Source organism: Miscanthus floridulus, chromosome 5, assembly GCF_019320115.1.
Source record: "Miscanthus floridulus cultivar M001 chromosome 5, ASM1932011v1, whole genome shotgun sequence".
NCBI classification, from domain to species: Eukaryota; Viridiplantae; Streptophyta; class Magnoliopsida; order Poales; family Poaceae; genus Miscanthus; species Miscanthus floridulus.
In genome coordinates, this window is record NC_089584.1 from 18,926,512 (window position 1) to 18,945,704 (window position 19,193).

The 19,193-nt window shown below is 42.4% G+C and overlaps 2 protein-coding genes and 1 pseudogene across 5 annotated transcripts in view; 1 reads left to right on the forward strand and 2 right to left on the reverse strand.

Annotated features, from left to right (window-relative positions):
- The window catches only part of LOC136449615 (LEAF RUST 10 DISEASE-RESISTANCE LOCUS RECEPTOR-LIKE PROTEIN KINASE-like 2.1), a 32,961-nt gene that overhangs the window by 2,179 nt on the left and 11,589 nt on the right, over positions 1–19,193 (reverse strand). The gene's annotated exons all lie outside the window — the stretch shown is intronic.
- Positions 4,924–5,932, reverse strand: LOC136451167 (uncharacterized; annotated as a pseudogene).
- On the forward strand, positions 6,972–13,285 carry LOC136451168 (putative 3,4-dihydroxy-2-butanone kinase). Its single transcript, XM_066451925.1, has 8 exons — positions 6,972–7,010; positions 9,358–9,501; positions 9,591–9,634; positions 9,983–10,066; positions 10,164–10,222; positions 10,310–10,422; positions 10,497–10,592; positions 10,719–13,285. Exons 1-8 carry the CDS (start codon positions 6,972–6,974, stop codon positions 10,728–10,730), a joined length of 591 nt encoding a protein of 196 aa, XP_066308022.1. The 3' UTR covers positions 10,731–13,285.

Below are 19,193 nucleotides of genomic sequence, written 5' to 3' on the forward strand. Positions count from 1 at the left end.
TAACAAGAACTATAAAAGTGAAGATACTTCTCACAAGTTAGTAAAGACCGGATCGAGGAGGCATTTCTCATCTCTCCAGATCGAAGAAGTAAATTATTCAAACGGTTTTGACTTTCATATAATTAATAGGCACAAACTATGGACGATCTGCATCTGTGGATGTTGATGGACATATTTGTGGACAACAGCTGAAGAAGGGAACCATGAGCACAAGTATACAGGCTTTAGGGTGAAGTATTTTCCAACCTCCAACTTGCACGACAAACTGGATACCGGAGTAACGTCCTCTAGATTTGAAAACCAAAGAAATTTGCTCCTCTTGTTGGTTTCAAAGGTGATTTTCTATCTTGGTAAAAATAATAAAAATTTAATTTGATCTCTAAAAACTCATAACTAATTATTTTGAATCAAAAAAATATGAAACTAGTAACATTTTTTTTTATAAAATGTCATTTATCTGTTCGGTAACCTATTTAGAATTATTTAGATCTTATTTGTTCATGTTCCTTTTTTTTGGCTTGAAGTCATGTTCATTTTTATTTAAATATAGTTTGAACTATATCATTGGCAAAAGGATCTACCATGCTATGAGTATGTAGAAATATGTCCAAGACGACATGAAACACTAGGTATTTGCATGGCTAGTGCTTTACTTTATGTTAATTGACCTATTAGGTTATAGGTTTCAAGCAAGGGAGTGCCCCAAACATCATGTAATCAACTAGTCATGCAATTTATATAAAGTAGAGCACAAAATGATATTTAAATAAATAACAAGACTGACCACAAGCAGTAAACACTAGGAATATGAACAAATAATATCCAACTAACTCCAGCCTCCCGTTAGAGCAACAACAACTAAATAATATATTTTAAAAAAAAATCATGCTAGTTTAATATTTTTCTGGTTTAAGATAACTTAGCTATGAATTTTTAGAGATAAACCATATTTATTATTTTTAGGAGAAAGAAAACCGCCTTTAAAACCAGTTAGAGGACCAAATTTATCCAGTTCACTACCGGAGACCGGCTCTTTGCCGAGTGTTGTTTTTCGGGCACTCGGCAAAGACGCCTTTGCCGAGTGTTTTTTTGACACTCGGCAAAGAAGCTCTTTGCCGAGTGTTTTTTTTTACACTCGGCAAAGAGCTTCTTTGCCGAGTGTTTTTTTTACACTCGACAAAGAAAATTTCAAAGCATATTTTGAAGCAGTAAATTAATTCAAATAAAAAAGTTTTCAACTACAAAGTTGTATAACTCATCAAGATGTATAATGTTTGTTTTGGTCTTTTCTTCATATGACAAAGTGAAAGTAAATTTGTTCACAAATCTAACATATCTCTCTTGTAGTTTATGAAACTATAAAAGAGATATATAAGATTTGTGAATAATGTTAGAACGACCATGTCGGATGAACAGATGACTAAACAACCAAAATAAACTTTGTATATCTCGAAAAGTTATGAAACTTTGTAATTGTCAACTTTTTAATTTGAAATCATCTTGTCATGCAAAACTGTGTTTGAATTTTAAAAATTTAAAATTCGAACTTTTCAAACGACCTCGGATGGAAAAACAACCAAAATAAACTCTGTAGATCTCGAAAAGTTATGAAACATTGTAGTTGGCAACTTTTTGATTTGAAATCATCTTGTCATGCAAAACTGTGTTTGAATTTCAAAATTTTAAAATTCGAACTTTTCAAACGACCTCGGATGGAAAAACAACCAAAATAAACTCTGTAGATCTCGAAAAGTTATGAAACATTGTAGTTGGCAACTTTTTGATTTGAAATCATCTTATCATGTAAAACTGCGTTTGAATTTCAAAATTTTGAAATTCAAATATTGTAAACGGCCTCGGAGGGAAAAACTTCCTAAACTAAAAGTGTAGATTTCGAAAAGTTATGAAACTTTGTAGTTTACAACTTTTTTATTTGAATTCGTTTAGGGCCTCAAACAAGCATTTTACACTGGATTTAGTATAATATGTTGGGAACTAAAACGGAATCCATACACAAGTGACAGTGTGGTGTAGTGGTAGACGAGGTTCGCGTGTAGGGGAGGTCGTGGGTTCGAATCCCGTCGGCCGCGTTGCTGCGAAATTTACGCGAAAAATGTCGGAGATGGGTGGGCGCTGGCTGGTGGGGGCCTCCACCGATTAAAAAAATTCATTTGTTTTTCATTTTTTTCGGGTTTTTTTTTTCGGTTCCAACTTTGCCGAGTGTTGGGCACTCAGGAAAGACTTTGCCGAGTGCCCGATAAAAGGCACTCGGCAAAGAATTCTTTGCCGACGGATTTTTTACCGGATGCTCTTTGCCGAGTGCTGCACTCGGCAAAGGCTTTGCCGAGGGCAAAGTAGCCTTTGCCGAGTGCATTAGGCACTCGGCAAAGCGCCGGTCTCCGGTAGTGGTTTCAACACTAAAGGGTTCGTAACCTAGTTTAATAGTTCAGCCTAAAAATTAGACTATTGTGCAAGTTGGAGATTGAAAAATGAATTTTACCAAAACATTGCTGGTGAGCTCTACCATCAACCAATGCAACTGTTATGATTTGCCTTGTTTTACTGAGCTAGTACCAATCTTGTAGAAAAGATGCACAAGCCTGCAGTATTTGTTTTCAAGTAATTTATTCTCTTGGAGATTAACAAGGTAAATTGTTGCAAAAACAAAGAATAGATATTTAGACCCAAAATGTGAATGAATAATTTGCAAAAGAATGGAAAGTAACACAAACAAACAAAAGAGTAGCATTTTTTAAAAGCACAAGACCGTAAGGTATTGAACTCACGGCAATTCGCCCAGTGGACACCCTCGTAGCAGTGGCACTCAAACAAATTGTCGGCGACATTAGTACGGCACTGGCCTCCTCGCTCTCGGTGCAATCGGCGCAGCCGTCGTCAGCCGTGTACTCAAGCAGAAATCCACGCCTCAACAGCTGCTGCCGCTGGTGTCAGTATGTCACCATCACCACCAATTGGCCAAAGCTACCGGTGGATAATGTCTGGTAAGTTGGGAGGTGGCTCAACAGCCAAAGCAGGAAGGAGGCCTCGGTGTACGGGACCTTGCTACACACAATGCCTGCCTCCTCCTAAAACTCCTCCATCGGCTGCACCATCCGGAGGACTCAGCTTGGGCCATCTGGGCTAGAAGGTCCACTGACATGATCTCCATGAAGGGTCCGGCTGATGGTAACCACTGGGAAGGGCTTCAGGCACTTCTACCTGCTTACCGATGCATCACCAGCGTGCAGGTGGGAGACGGTGCTTCGACCTCCTCCTGGTGGGACTCATGGCTGGGTGCCTTTACCCTAGCTGTCCAAATCCCTTGCTTGCTCAGCCACTCCACAAACAAAGACGTCTCAGTTCAGCAGATCATTCAACTCGGCATTTCATATAACTTTGACCCAGCAGCCTGATCGGCGGACTTGCAAATTCGCCGACACGACCAGCAAGCTTAATACTAGAGCAATTTATAGAGCATCAACCTACTCTGGTGTCAGCAGCAGGATCTACAACTATGTCTGGACAAGCAGGGCGCCTACGAGGGTTCGCTTCTTTGGTTGGCTGCTTATGCGCGGACGCCTCCAGTGCCGTGCTAATTTGTACTATAAACCTGTCCTCGACGACGACATCTGTGAGCTCTGCAGACAACAACCGGAGACTTCAGATCACCTCATCTTCCATTGCAAGGTGGCAAAAGAGTTCTGGAACCACCTTGGCTTCCAAGGTTTACCTCTCCCATCAACTAACAGCTCTGGGATATGCCCAGGACACCAACGATACCTCCAAAACACTTCAACACCATGCTACTGCTGTGCTGCTAGAACATCTGGAACCATAGACACGATGTTGTCTTCCGCCATCAACAACCTTCTCTACGTCGCCTCCTAGCTGCCTGCAAAGAAGCCGCCCGCCTGTGGGGTTGCCGGATACGCCAACGTGACAGGCATTTAGTTGACGTTTGGTGCCAAATGTTTGTAATGCATTAGACTCTCCCCATTCCCCTATATGATGTGATCTATGTGACTTTGGTCCACGGACCTTTGTAGGTGCTCCCTCCATCCACCGGCTTGCCGGAATCAATGGAAAACCATTTAGGTGAGGCTCTCACCCCTCCAGTGATGTCTTTAAAAAAAAAACTACCGGTGGATCGAGGGAACTGGGAAGGCAGCCAATGTCAGTCAGGGTAAGATGAGAGCTACTCCTGCGTGCAAATGGGGACCTAATTCATGGGGCCTACGAAGGATATATATGACTATGAGGTCCTCTCACTTCTATGTCAGCCCTGATTCGAAGCTACTAGTGTGTGTATATATAGAAAGTATATTCAGTAGCCAGCTACAAAATAAGTTATTCTGTAGCCACCTCCATTTACGATAATTTTATATACTAATTTACGATAATGTCAGTACATATTTACGATAGTTGTGTTACTATAATACATGGGGATATTTACCATAACATTATAGTAAACCACTTAGTAAGGAGTTACTATAATCTCATAAATTAACATAGTAATTATCGTAACTCAATGTGGCTACCGAATAATTATCGTAAATATATATATAGGGAGAGTATAGTCAGTAGCCAGCTACAAAATAAGTTATTCTGTAGCCACCTCCATTTACGATAATTTTATATACTAATTTACGATAATGTCAGTACATATTTACGATAGTTGAGTTACTATAACACATGGGGATATTTACCATAACGTTATAGTAAACCACTTAGTAAAGAGTTACTATAATATCGTAAATTAACATAGTAATTATCGTAACTCAATGTGGCTACCGAATAAGTTATTTTATAGCCAGCTTCATGGTAGCGTGTGTGTATCTCTCTCTCTCTCTCTCTCTCTCTCTCTCTCTCATACCGAGTCTATCTATCTATCAGCTTAGCAGGAAGAGGAATACTTCTTTTGGTCTATCTATATATAAGAGCGAAGTTACCTGGCGGCGGCGGCGGCGGCAGCGGTGGTGGCCACTGCCATGTCGCTAGGAAGCCATATCCCTGACGGGTTGCTCGTAGTTGCTAGCGTTCACCTTGCCAGACACTCCAAGCTCCGCCACCATGGCAGCGGTGCAGCTTTCCAAGAAGTAGCTGCCTTCTGACTCGTCGGAACCATCGGCGGCACGAACAAACGTGTTGTTGTGGGCCTTGTGGCACAGCGTCTCCACGAGGTCCACACCAGGCGACGACGGCGGCTTGTTGCAGTTATAGAGGATGAGGTTCTGATTTACGGAGCTGATCGAGAACGGACGAACAAGAAGGTGTGGCATCTTCCAGTGCTAGTACTATTGAAATATGCAGGCCAGGGTCTATCGGCGATGAGCAAGGAGTGGTTGTGGTAAAAGATGCTGAGGATCTGCATGTCGTGCTCGCTCTGATAGGATCCGAGGTATGTGATGCTGTTATGGCAACGAACCAGGAACCCAATCTCGGCCGGCACCGCAGTTGGTCTGCTCAGCGCCCTCCGGGATGAGCCCAAACGGGAAGGAGATGGTCACGTCGCCGCATAAAAAGGGCGGGCAGTAGTCTCCTTGTCCATCTGCTGCTGCCACCGGCAATGGTAAGGATAAGGCCACCCACACCGACGACGAGACTAGGAAGAGCAGCAACAAGGACGGAGCCAGAGCCATGGAAAGCTTCAAAGATGGCATTAGCAGGGAATAGAAGGGTGAACCGTTCACACTGGCCTCACAGGCACACAGGTAGTGGCAGAGTAAATAGTGAAGGTGAGTCCGCGTCGTCGTCGTGTGTGCGTAGACCCGAAAACATTGACTCGGGCCGTCGTCATCGGAGCACGGAATTTCCGAGGTGCCCGATGGACGGGGCACGGCGATGGCGACGGCTGACGTGACCGTGGACGCGCGCTCCCCCGGTAAGCAGGCACGCTCCTGCCGTCCGACCAACGAGCTCCTCTTGATAGGACTGAAAGCACTTCTAGCGTAGATTAGTGGATAAAACTTAGCTTAATGGGATATTTGGTGATGTACTTCATCATACGCAGCCATAGCCACAGCGTCACCGCGACATGCCCACTGGAGTCGTAGTAGTAGGGGAAGCAGAGACGCGCCCACTAGGTTGTCGTAGGTAGCAGCAGTGCGGGCGCGGTGCTGGTGGCGGCTGCGAAGGCGATGACGCTTCCCGTCACTTATAGCTTCCCCTTCTAAATCGGATTAGGGTTAGAACATCACGGTGGGGCGCTGACGGCTACAGTGAACCTCGTGTTGTGTGCTCCATCCTCCACTATCCTTTTATGGTGCTACGCGACGGAGGCCCATCAACCAGTGGAAAGACTGAGCGTCCCCGATCAGGGTGCGGAAAGGGTCCAATTGGTCGTTGGGCCAATTGGTGGAGATCGACCTAACATTCTCCTCCTTGATCTCACACTACACCACAACACCATATCACCGTCAGACATCTGACGCTAAAACTTTGTTTTATCGATGGATGATCTGACGCTAAAGATAAGTAACAGACAATCTGACGCTAATTCTCCATTTAGAGATTAACTGTCTGTCACTATAGGTAATCACCTTTAACGTCGAACTATCTGTCGCTGAAAACAGGTATAGCATCAATCCGTCTGTCGCTAAAAAAGGGCCCCACCTTGCTCACGCGCCCACCTACATTGAGCTCGCGCGCCCACTTGCATTTGGTATTGGCGCCCGGTGCGCCTGTCTTTAGGAATAGAAAAGGCAGTGAAAAAATAAAAAACGCAAAACCCCGAAAAAAATTATGTAGATTGGTTAAGTTCAGACTCAAGTCCGGAACCGGTCGTCCCGTCCCCTCGGTCCTGTGTCCGACGTGCTCAGTGCTCCTCTCCTCTCTCTCCTCCTCTCTTCTCCCATCTCACCTTAGGCAAATAGTCTCTCCGACCCCCTCCGCCTCTGGATCCCGCACCCACGCATCGCGCTCCCACCCTCCACCTTCGCTGCCCGCTTGGTCGCCGCTGGTGCGCTCCGCCGATGCCGACGCCGCTCGTCGACCTTATCATCTACAGCTCTGTGTCGGCACCAAATTCGTTAGGGTTTGGGGTTCCCGGCTTGCCGCAAGCAGCACCATGTCTCATCCGTCGCACCACCCCGCCCAGTCCCGTCCTTCACCCTCCGCCAAGTCGTGGTGCGTTGAGCAGCCATTAGGGGCCCTGCTTGTGCGCCAGATCCACGGCCGCTCGTACGAGGGAGGCTAGATCCATGGCCGCTCGTGGTAGGGAGACCGGTTCCGCCTCATCCTCGAGTACCTCTACCCTGCCGGCGCCGTCATGCATTGAGAATCTAGGTGAGGTTGTCCTCCCTATCACCCCCAATCCCCATGCTGCTACCTAGCGTCGCTGCTACTGTGCATCTGGAGTTCGGCCGCTGGAAATCCTCTGCTCGTTGCTCTATGCTTGCTGCTCTGTGCTGCCACTGCATGTAATCTAGGTGTTTTATGAAATGTCAATGCAAGCTAACTGTTGTTTTGCAATTGACTGCTATGTGCTAGCCTTTGTTGGATGGTGTTGTGATTAAATGCATCGTCATACAAGAATATGTAATGCTCTTCCCACCTGGCCCTTGTCTGTTTTTTTGTACAGTTGTTTTTGTAGGAGTTAGGCAGTAGAGAGATGATAGAAGTGGCGAGAGAACAGAACAAACATTTAACTGGTGTTGAGATTTTCTTAACTAACCCATAGAGGACAAAATGATTCGGAGTTGGGACATTTACTTGCATCAAATTCAAATTACTATCCTTGGCTATAAGATCATATAACCTACAATCTAAACTTAGCACTCCTACATGACAGAAGCACTACATAATTAATCAGTCTTTGGACCACGTAAAGGTTCAGTCTAGAAATTAGCACTAGCATGTGTGACTGTGTTACAGTAAAAAAACCCAAATTTCTATTTCAGCTTTAAAAAGTCTGATAATATTAGTTACCTAGTTCCAACATCTATTGCTTGCCTTAAACACTAGTGACGGTTGCTTGAAACTGGGTCATGCTTGAGTGAGTTTGATTAAGGGTATTTTTGGCCTGAGCTAGTTCACTTTTTTAGTAGTCGCTCTTGTTAGGACAATGGTCTGGACATCTTACAGAGCAGAAAAGTAGCTCAATTCTCTCACATACCTTCTCATAGATGTTCTGACCTTGGTTCTACTAATGGGAGCCCATTTTGTTCTAAAACTAGGATGGTGTTAGTTTTGCTTCTGTGTCACTGAAACTAGTTACTGTGAACATACTCATAGAACAAGCACTACATGGTTTTGAAAAAGAATGTTGGCTGAAAAGTATATCTTCCTCGCAATGTGATTCTTCTGCTGCTGATTTGTTTGGAGTAAGCAGGACGCCACCTGTCTAAGTAAACACAGGTAACTGAATTTCACAGTAGGATTCAATTTGTGCAGAATTTGCTCCACTAACCATTTTCTGCCTAAATTTTTAGCATGTTAATAATTCTGGAGCTCTCCATACATCCTTGGACCAATAATGCCAGCCTGTTTCTTGGTGTTGGATCCACACGCTTAACTAGCAGATAAGGTAGAGGGTAAGTTCTAGCATTTGTTGCCATTGGTTACTTTTTTTATTTGAGTGATAGCGGTAGTAGTAAGTGCACCAGTCTCAGCAGGTAGCTAGCTAGCTATGTAAAAATCCTCTCTAATTTGTCCCATACATATGCACGCATCACCAGCTTATACTTATATGTAATGTGCATATATAAAATCCTCTCTAATTTCTTTCTAGTAAGTTTTTGCTCTATCTAGCTGCTGTAACCTTAATTTCTTACTAGTAAGTTTTTGCTCCACGTCATGATTTAAATTGCTCATAGTGGGGATTTAAATTTGCTGAAGACTTATTCACATTAGGAATCCTTATTTTGCTTCAATCTCTTCACTAAAATGTTTAAGTTCACACCTGCGCTGGAATCTTGGGTGAATCTGCTCTTATTTTCTAACTTGATTCATTCCTTTGCCTATAACAAACATGGAGTGATTTTATTTGTTTGTTTTCTTTTCGCTAAATTATAGCTTGCATTTAACTGAATTGTTCAGTCTTATGTCAAGAACCAAACAAAAAGGTAGCACTGTTTGATGAGCTCCGGGTCACCCCCCTTCACCCTTTTCTTTTGGCATTGTTTGTAGTTGTCGCCAAGTACTTGTCTCTTTCATCTGAATCATTTAACTAGATAGTAATATATATCAACCACAGTTAATGTGTTTTCCTTAGCACGTTGCAAGAGCAAACCGTGGGCTCTGTTGTCATTGTCCCTTTTCACAGAACTTTCAAGACTGTTCTGCATTTTTTTGTCTTTTATCACACTGCCATATGCATTTGCAGTCCGTCAGTTATCATGATTTGTTATTCTTCTGCAGATTTTTGCTCCATCTCAGGAGCTGAGCAAGCAAGGGTGTATCCTGGAGGCTGCTATTGAAGCAAGTGCTACTGCAATTATCAATCTCAAGGATAGCCTAAATGAATGGGACAGTAAAGTGGGTGATGGTGACTGTGGAACCACAGTGAGTTAAATTGTGTTTACCAATTCAATTCAATGCTTATTTGACTACTGCTATTTTAGGATTGAGTAATTCACTGCTGTTCTTTTCAGATGTATAGAGGTGCAACAACTATTCTTGAAGATATGAAAAAGCGGTAAGTTAAAAGCACTACAAATCATTGGCAAGAAGTTTTTTATTCTTGAAATGTAGATTAGAAATATGATAATTGTGCTGCTGACATGTGATAAAAAGACGATATATGAACTCCCACCTGGTTTTACTAGCTTTAGTATATAACGCTAGTTCCTGTCCAGTGGAAATTATATACATGATGCTGATGATTCTCATTAGTTCTATCACTGTATCACACTTCATTTCCAACCAGTGTCTTTTTCTGTATCATTTTCCTGATATTATAATCGTGTCAGCTAATTTTATGATATAATTCATTTTTTTCATGTAAAATTTGACCAAAATTTAGTGCATTTTTTCTCTATTCCAGTTACCCTATCGATGATGCAGCTGGAACAATAAATGAAATTGGGGCAACAATCCGAAGGGTGATGGGTGGAACAAGTGGAATCTTGTATGATAATTTGTGCTTTCGGTGCCCATTTTTTCCTTATTGAATGTATGATTACTACGGAGTAAACTTACAGTTCCTATTTCCTAATATACTCCAGGTATGACATACTCTGCAAGGCTGCCTATGCAAGCTTAAAAGCAGAGCTCAACTGTCACTGCAAATAAATGTAAGCAATGTGCTTGATCTTTCTGACCATATATCATGAATTTTACATACTAAATAAACCTTGCTGCTTTTCTGCAGGGGCTGATGCTTTAGAGGCGTCCGTTGCTGCTGTTAGCAAATATGGTGGTGCCAGCGCAGGATACCGCACAATGTTGGATGCCCTAATTCCTGCTTCTGCTGTTCTGAAACAAGTTACTTCTTGATTCTGCTTTATCTTCCTGCACAATTGTCCATGGTTATCTGATAAAATTACTGCGCTGAGCAGAGACTTGAGGCTGGGGATGATCCTGTGACTGCTTTCATCGCTTCTTCTGAAGCAGCATCAGCTGGCGCTGAATCCACCAAACAAATGCAAGCAAAGGTATATAATCTCACTCACCCTACTCCACATACTTAACGTTTAAGCTATGTACAACCTTACTATTGCGGGATCATCGAACAAGAATGGTTTTTATGGTTCTGGCCTAAGAATTAATTTTTACTGTAGGTAGAGACTTAGGAATTACAAGTGGAAATCAAGACAGGTATATCTACATCCATGATCTGCTTAGCTAAAGCAGCTTGACCTGTTGTAAAGTTTTGGAGGATGTTCTTCTTGTCCCTTCTTATGATCATTATGTTTTGGAGGATGTTCTTATTGTCTCCAGAGGAAATAGATGAGATGGTGAGCTTATCTATGTGAGTTGTTGTAAACTTTTGGTCAAATTTGTGAAGATGCATGTATGTTTGTTGAAGTTGAATCTTAGTTGTGTAGTGACATTTGTATTATCGTGGATAATTGTTGATGGATCTATGTTTCAGGTTTATGAATGAATCTATTTGTATGAGAAATATGCACAATGATGTTACTTTTGTATTAATTTGCAACCAAATGGCCTTTTATTTTTTTTAAATGCATTTAAATGATCTCGTCAAACCATCTGTCGCTAAAAATATTTGAAACTTCAAATTGTCTGTCGCTATAGAGTCCTGGCAGGCTATCTGTCGCTAAAGTGTAGCAGCAGACTATCTGTCGCTAAAAAAATTTAGGGCAACGGACTGTCTGACGCTAAAAGTCCTGTCTGACGCTAAAGATTTTTAGTGACAGGACTTACCGTGTCTGCAGAAGTCTGTCGCTATAACTTTTTAGCGTCAGACTATCTGTCGTTGTAGCCGCTTTTAGCGTCAGACTGTCCATCGCTAATTTTGGTGATCACCTTATGACTTAAACTTAACTTTCTTTTTATTTTTCCTGTTCCATCACAGATCAGTGCATAGAGCGTGCCTTATCGTCACGGACAGTTGCCATTAGATTTAACAGCTACCTCAAACTTTGCTACTTTTCAGAAGCATTTTACTTTACTCATCTACTCTCCGAAAAAATTATCCCTTTGGTTCAAATTTTGACAGAGATTCAAACTAGACAAAAAAATCTTTAAAAATTTGCTTCTGAAAATAATAAAACAAAACAAAAATCGTCACTATGCATTTGGGCCAAAAACACTCGCGCGTTGTGCGTTGTCGCGGCTCAACGACGAAAGCTGGCCCAGCCAGCCGCGTGCGCCACGTCGTCCCCGCGCCCAGGCCGTAACCTGGGCCTGGGCCGAGAAATCACTTGCCCGCCTGGGCTAAATCCAGCCCGAGTGCTGCCAGCCGTTGATCTGCATCCGACAGTCGTCCGCGCTTCTTGCCCGAGTAAAAACCATGCCGCGACCGCTCCCGTAGAAACCCTAGGTCAATTCGTCACTTCGCTTTCTCTCTCTTCCTTCCTCAGCGCCGCGGCGGAGAGGCGAGAGGCACAACAGAGTGGCGCCATTGTTGGTCCCCTCGCCGGAGAGCTCGCTCGCCCGAGGCTGAGTGCGCCGCCGTCGAGCGATCTAGGCGACGGTGCCCTTGACTCCGCACGGCTCCACTCCCGAACCCTAACTCACTCCTCTCTCCCCATTCTCTCTCTGAGTGGCTCAACACCGAGCAAGTGAGCGCAGAGAGCCACCTGAGCGAGCCCACGACGAAGGGATGGTGGCGCCATCGTTGGCCCCCTCGCCGGCGCACGCTCCCCAATGGGTGAGCACGCCGCCATCGAGCGGCCTAGCCGCGGCGCCCTAGCATGGCCGTAGTACACCGGCGCAGAGGCCCTTCCTAGGGTGATCCGGTGAGTGGAGGCCGACGAGGTAAGCCGCCTCCCTGGCCCTTCCCCTTTCCCCTCAATCTTCTCTGTTTGGATCTTCTTTCTTTTCTTCTCTAAGCTGGTCCAATTTAGGGTTAGGGTTAGGGTTAGCCCTACTATTTATCTTCCCCGTCTGTCTTCGTGGGTTAGGGTTAGGGTTCGAGTTGTTCTCGAAACCGAGACCCCTTTGTTGTTCTTTTCTTCACCTCGGTTAGGGTTAGGGTTCGCATCGAACGCTTTGCTTAGATCCGAATCGGATCTCTCACCTCCTTCTAATTGCTGCTACCTCAAACTAGATCTACAAACTAGCAACCATGTCTCTGATACCATTGATAGGACTGAAAGCACTTTTAGGCGTAAATCAGTGGGTAAAACTTAGCTTAATGGGAGACTTGGTGATGTACTTCACCATGCGAAGCCACGGCCACGGCGCCACCGCGACATGGCCACTGGAGTCGTAGTAGTAGGGGAAGCAGAGACGCGCCCACTAGGTCATCGTAGGTAGCAGTAGTGCGGGCACGGTGCTGGTGGTGGCGGTGAAGGCGATGGCGCTTCCCGTCGCTTATAGCTTTCCCTTCTAGATCGGATTGGGGTTAGGACATCACGGTGGGGCGCTGGCGGCTACAGTGAACCTCGTGTCATGTGCCCCATCCCCCACCCTCCTTTTATGGTGCTGCGCGACGGGGGCCCATCAGCCAGTAGAAAGGCTGAGCGCCCCCGATCGGGGCGCGGATCAAGGGCCCAATTGACCATTGGGCCAACTGGTGGAGATCAACCTAGCACCTCTCACTTTTTCCAAACGCATACACCAAGCCACTATATATATTCCTATTCCTACGGGGAGACTAGCTATAGAAAGACTTTGGAAGTGGTCATCGCAATCGCAATGCTCTAGATATGATTTTGGCTTCTAGTTCCAACCTGAACATATATATATATATATATATATATATATATATATATATATATATATATATATATATATATATATATATATATATATATATATATATATATGTTTGCAAAAGCTACCAAAGTTTACAACAGCCTAGTGTCGGTGTGTTTTTTAACGGAACTCATGTACTCCTGATTTTGCATGGTTGATTTATGTTGATGTGTGTTTGCCACAAACAAAATCTCTTTATTGGTATCTTCTCCCTTAGTCGAATGTGTTTTTGTTGATTTCGTGAGAGGGCCTGTAGTTTACAAGAGTCACGGTAGCACCTGACGTCTAGGATTTCACGGCAATGATAGGCGACGTTCCCGTTAATAGCGAGACGTCTGTGGTGACTTTATCAATCTCGTCTAGAGAATTTACCGGTCCTATCTTCGAAGGTGCTCAGAGGGGTAAGGTTTGCATGCGTACGTTCTTAGAGGTGAGTGTGCTTGCGTGCGTTGTACTGTGTAATTGAAAAAAAGTGTTTATGTCAATTTTCTAGCGCAGGGGAATCTGTTATTGCAAACATAGCAATAGCTATTTTGGCGGATAGGTGCCAACATACTTTACTTGCGAGTGAAAGAATCTTGTCACGGTCAGCAACAGTTCCTATATTTCCACGACAAACTTTACTTGCGAGTCATTTATTGGGGCAAAAACTCTGAATTGTATATTTATTATAATGAACAAACTAGGCTGGAGAGTGTGAGCCTTTTACTTTTGCTAGTGTTAATCAATTTTAATGTTTCCTCCGAAAAGGCAGTTACTATTGAATTATTCAAGAATTTGCAAGCATTTCTAAATACCAGACTTCTATGTGCATGCATGTTTTTTTGAGGCAGCAGATATACTACGGAGTTAGGGCTAATTTAGGAGAGCTCCTCCTGCTTCAGATTTTATGTGAAAACCATGATTCTCTATAAGAAGTGATTCTTTGATTGAAATTGATTCTCATCTATTCTCTAGAATAAACTCTATGCAAGTGATTCTGAGCGTTGAGTGAATTAGGAGAAGCTACTTTTTTCAGTTCCCAGCCTGTAGTTTATTTCAGAGAATCACTTAACAGAATCAGCAAAGAATCACTTCTCAATAAAAAAAACTATTTGGCTGAGCTTCTCCTAGATTTAGTCTGAAAGATGCACTGAGAGCTCTGCCAAACTGGCCCTTGTATGTGGTGGAATCTAAGCGAGCAATAATTATTTTATTCAATTATGATAACTGAGAATTGAACTTGGTATCTTTAACCATGATTCGATATTAAGTCACATGCACTAACCAGTTCAATCTAAGTGTTTAAGCGGATGGAGAATATAGAGACAATTCCCTAATACTTTAACGATATCAAATACTCCATGCGCTCTAAATTGCAAGTCATTTTTTATTTTTTTCAAGTACATTAGTTTTATTATGCATCTACATATATGCTATTTCTAGATATATAGGAAAAATATATATCTAGAAAAGTCAAAAGAACTTACAATTTGGAATTGAGGGAGTATGTACTAATACTTTTCCCTTTGAGTTCTCTTTTTCTCTTTGATAATATTATGGGTTGAATCAAACACTTGAAAGTAAGAAGTTGATAGTTTGTCTTATATGTAGAGACTTTAAAGCAAACTTTTAGTTAGTTTGAAAGTGATGACGAAAGCGGAAAGGTCAAAATTTGGGTTTTTTGACTGAAAGTTCCAATCAAGTCTCCATTGAAAGTTGGATGCTAGTTGAAAGTTTTCTTTGTTCAGTTTGAAGTAATGGCTACCCTAGTTGAATCATTTTAATTCTCACACTTAAATAAAGTTGAGGTCATGATCGAACTGGTATATGGAAGTGCAATTTTTCACTTTGGTGAGAGGGTTGGTGAGAGAAGAGAGTAGTTGCACCAGCAAAGTAGTAGATCCTCCTCTAAGCAAATATCATAAGGGCATCACCAAACTTGCACTAGTAGAGAACAAACTTTTGGTTTTTGGCTTTATTCCCGGCCATAATTTGGCCCGGGAGTAATAGGAGATTTAGTCCCGGTTGGTGGTGCTCCGGGAGTAATAGGAGATTTAGTCCCGGTTGGAACCACCAACCGGGACTAGAATCCCCTGCCCAATGGATAGTGCAGCAGGCTTTTGCAGTAGGGACCTTTAGTCCCGGTCTGTGGTTCAAACCAGGACTAAAGGTTGCCTTTCAATCCCGGTTGAAACCACCAACCGGGACCAAATGTCCCGTTGGCCTTTTATCCTGGGTTTTGGCTCCAACCGGGACTATAGGTTGATCCTTTAATCCCGGTAGGCTCTACCAACTCGGACTAAAGGTCCCCACCTATATATACCCGCTTCTACTATCCCCCAAGCCTAAGACACACATGTCAAATCTTGGTCTTTGCTTATTGTTCATCCGTGTTCTTGCTTGGGGGAGCAAATTCTTGCTCTCGGCCGCTGGCTTCATCTTCAATCTTCTAAAGGTTAGCAACTTCTTCTAATCTTTCATTGCTAATAATGTAGATCGTTTCATGCTTTAGCAATAAGCATAGAAATATTCAAATATGTGGTTTTTTAGATTAGGAATAATAATGGTGGATTTTATTTTTATTTATACATCATTTCTACATAACCTTAAACATTTATTGTTTTCTAGATCTTTGTTAGCAACATTATTTCTTGACGAGAGTTAATAATCGTTAAACAAAATTATGTGCAAAATGTTTAAGTTTACTTGGCATGTATATATATATATATATATATATATATATATATATATATATATATATATATATATATGATGATTTATTGTTTATATGTTTCTCTAATACATATTATTGCATGGTATATTTATATGAGGGTTATATATTTATTGGGATGTTTTTTAGTTTTTTTAGTTACAATGAATGGCGTCGGACTTCCTCACCCATAGGAACCAGGTTTCCACCCTGGCGATCTTCCATTCGCGCCATCGCCGGATAGGGCCGTTTCGCGTTACCCAGACCCATCAAAGTATAGAATATTTTAAGTTTTGCGTGCTAATATAATTTTTGCATATATACATTTATTCATAATATGATTGTTGCAAATGTCACAGACTATAAAATCGGTCAAGTGGTTGGAAGCAGCACTATGGCTGCTCGGGGCGTGGGACATCTTCGAGCTGACGACACGTGAGGTCGTGAATGATGAAGGAGGTGAGTTATGGACATGCAATCTCGCCTTCGACATCCTCATTAGGTACAATAATGAGGTGCGCCAGGACATCGTACAGACTGGACGATGGTCGCCAACCAAGATAGGCGTCCATATCAATGCCGTGCTGCTTTCTTTGCAGGCAATCGAGCCAAATGGCTACCGTATGCCTGATTTCTCGTCCTTGAAGATAGAAGCTTTACGTGAGCACAGTCTAGATGTGGTACGTCGTGTATGATATGAGAGTAATGTTTATGTATTCTTATTATTATATGAGCGCTTCCTGATATTTTTTGTTTGTCCGCTTGCAGGTTTTGCTCTATGATTTCACCTATGCTACATGTGGCTGCAAGCTCTTAAGTGACTGGGGTACGCCTGGGACTTCGTGGAAACGATGGGCCAGAGGACGACATCTGGCATTCAGTATTCCGTGAGATTTAGGTAGAACCAGGCCATCGATAGTCCGTCGGTATGCTACATCTATGGAATGCCATGTCCTCAGCGTTGTGAAGCAATGGAGAGTGTTGTATTACGGGCCTTGCATTACATAGACAATGACCGTGGTTACACAATTCGAGACATACACTACTGGTAGTGGAGATAGACTAGGGTTGCAGTTGATTTGTAGGATCTATGTGTTAGTTAGGTTTATTCGTACTGTTATGTTTAATTAGGTTTATTCGAATGGTATGTACTTTAATTAGGTTTATTTGTATGGATATTTTAATTATGTTTGTATGCAAGTTAATTATGTTTTATTAGGTTTATTTATATGGACATCATAATTATATTTGTATGGATTGTAAGGTTCTCTAAGATCTTTATTATTATTTTGGTCATATCTTCGGCCGACAAAGTCATCATCTATATTGTTCATAAATTTACATCTCTGTGCAGTACCACTTTGTCGAACGAAGAAATGACCAAAATAAAAGTTGTAGATCTCAAAAAATTACACAACTTTGTAGTTGACAACTTTTCGATTTGTACTCATTTTGTCAAGGAAAACTATGTTTGAATTTCTAAAATTTGAAATTTGAAATTTTAAAATGTCCTCAAATGGAGAAATGACAAAAAACGAAAGTTGTAGATCTCGAAAAGTTATGTAACTTTATAGTTGACAACTTTTTCATTTGAAATCAAGTTGTCAAAGAAAACTATGCTTGAATTTCAGAGATTTGAAATTTGAATTTTTAAATTGTAATTATAATTTATAGCATATGTTATTAAACATTTAAAGCATGAGACAAAAGCATTATAAATTGTATATGAAATCAAATTTTTATTGCAATTTTTTAGTTATATTTTTTTTACTAAGCAATTTATAATTTTTAGCCTATTTATGTTAAAGGATATGTTATAAACTATTGCATGGGCAGGAAACGAATCTGCCGAGTAAACAGCAGTTTCGCCGCGTGCTAAAATTCGGCTTTAGTCACGGGTTGGCCCACCAACCGGGACTAAAAGGCCTCTACTAGTCCCGGTTGGAGGCCCAACCCGGGCCTGAAGGCCCCAACCCTACATATACTCATGTTTTCTCTTCTTCTTTCTCCTTTCAAGCGCTGCCGGATCCGCACCACCAGCCCCGCCGTGCGTCACCCGTCCGACCTCGCCCTCTTCTCTGGCTCGCGCGGTGGGTCCTCGTCCTTCGCTCCGGCGCGCGCGGCAGCGCCCACGTCCTTGTCCTTGGTCGGCCGGCCAGCGTCCTCGTCATCGACTCTGGTGTGCGCACGATGGGCCTTCGTCATTGTCTCCACGGCGCGCGTGGCGATGCCCTCGTCCTCATCCTCCAGCGGCCAGCCAGTGTCGCCCTCGTCCTCGGCTTGCTCCAGCGCGCGCGGCGCCCTCGTCCTCCTCTCCCGTGCGCGCGGCGGCTCCATCGCCCTCCTTGTCTCCGGTCAGCGCCTTCACGTCTCTCACCTCGCCCTCATCTCCAGCAGCGCCTTTGTCTCAGGCCTCGACATTGTCTCTGCCGGCTCCTTCTTCGTCTCCGGCCTCGGCCTCAACCTTCGTCTACGGCCAGGTGGTAATACTCGTTGCCAACCCCTTGTCATCTCTTTGTGCTGTGTGAAACCCGGCTTGGAAAGATGTTGAATTTTGATACATATGGTTTATTGATGTGAATTTTGGTATATATAGACTTATAAAAAAATTGACTTCAGTGATATACATGTATGAATTTTGATATATTGACGTGTTATGCATTTTGATATATTGACTTTAGTGATATGAATTTTGATATATAAGGTTTATTGATGCGAATTTTGATATATATAGACTTATAAAAAAATTGACTTCAGTGATATACATATATGAATTTTGATATGTTAACTTTAGTGTTTATGCATTTTGGTCTATGATAAATATTGACTACAGTGATTTGAATTTTGATATTTGTAGACTTATGAAATTTTTTTTGACTTTAGTGATATGCATTTTCGTGTATGAAAAATATTGTCTCCGGTGATATGATTTTTGATATATTGACTTTAGTGAAAAGTGATGGTTGGACGTCGTCTCCCTCCGCCGGAAGTTATAGGTTTCAGCGGCTATGTAACGTGGATGGGATTCGATCCAGTGTTGCCGGATATACCATTTAATCATCCAAGCGTAGTAAGCAACTCTATATGTTTCCAATAAATTAATGTGTCAAATACGCTTGTATAAATATATTTTCTGATATGTATATATATGTGATTCTTAAATGTACCATAGGTAATG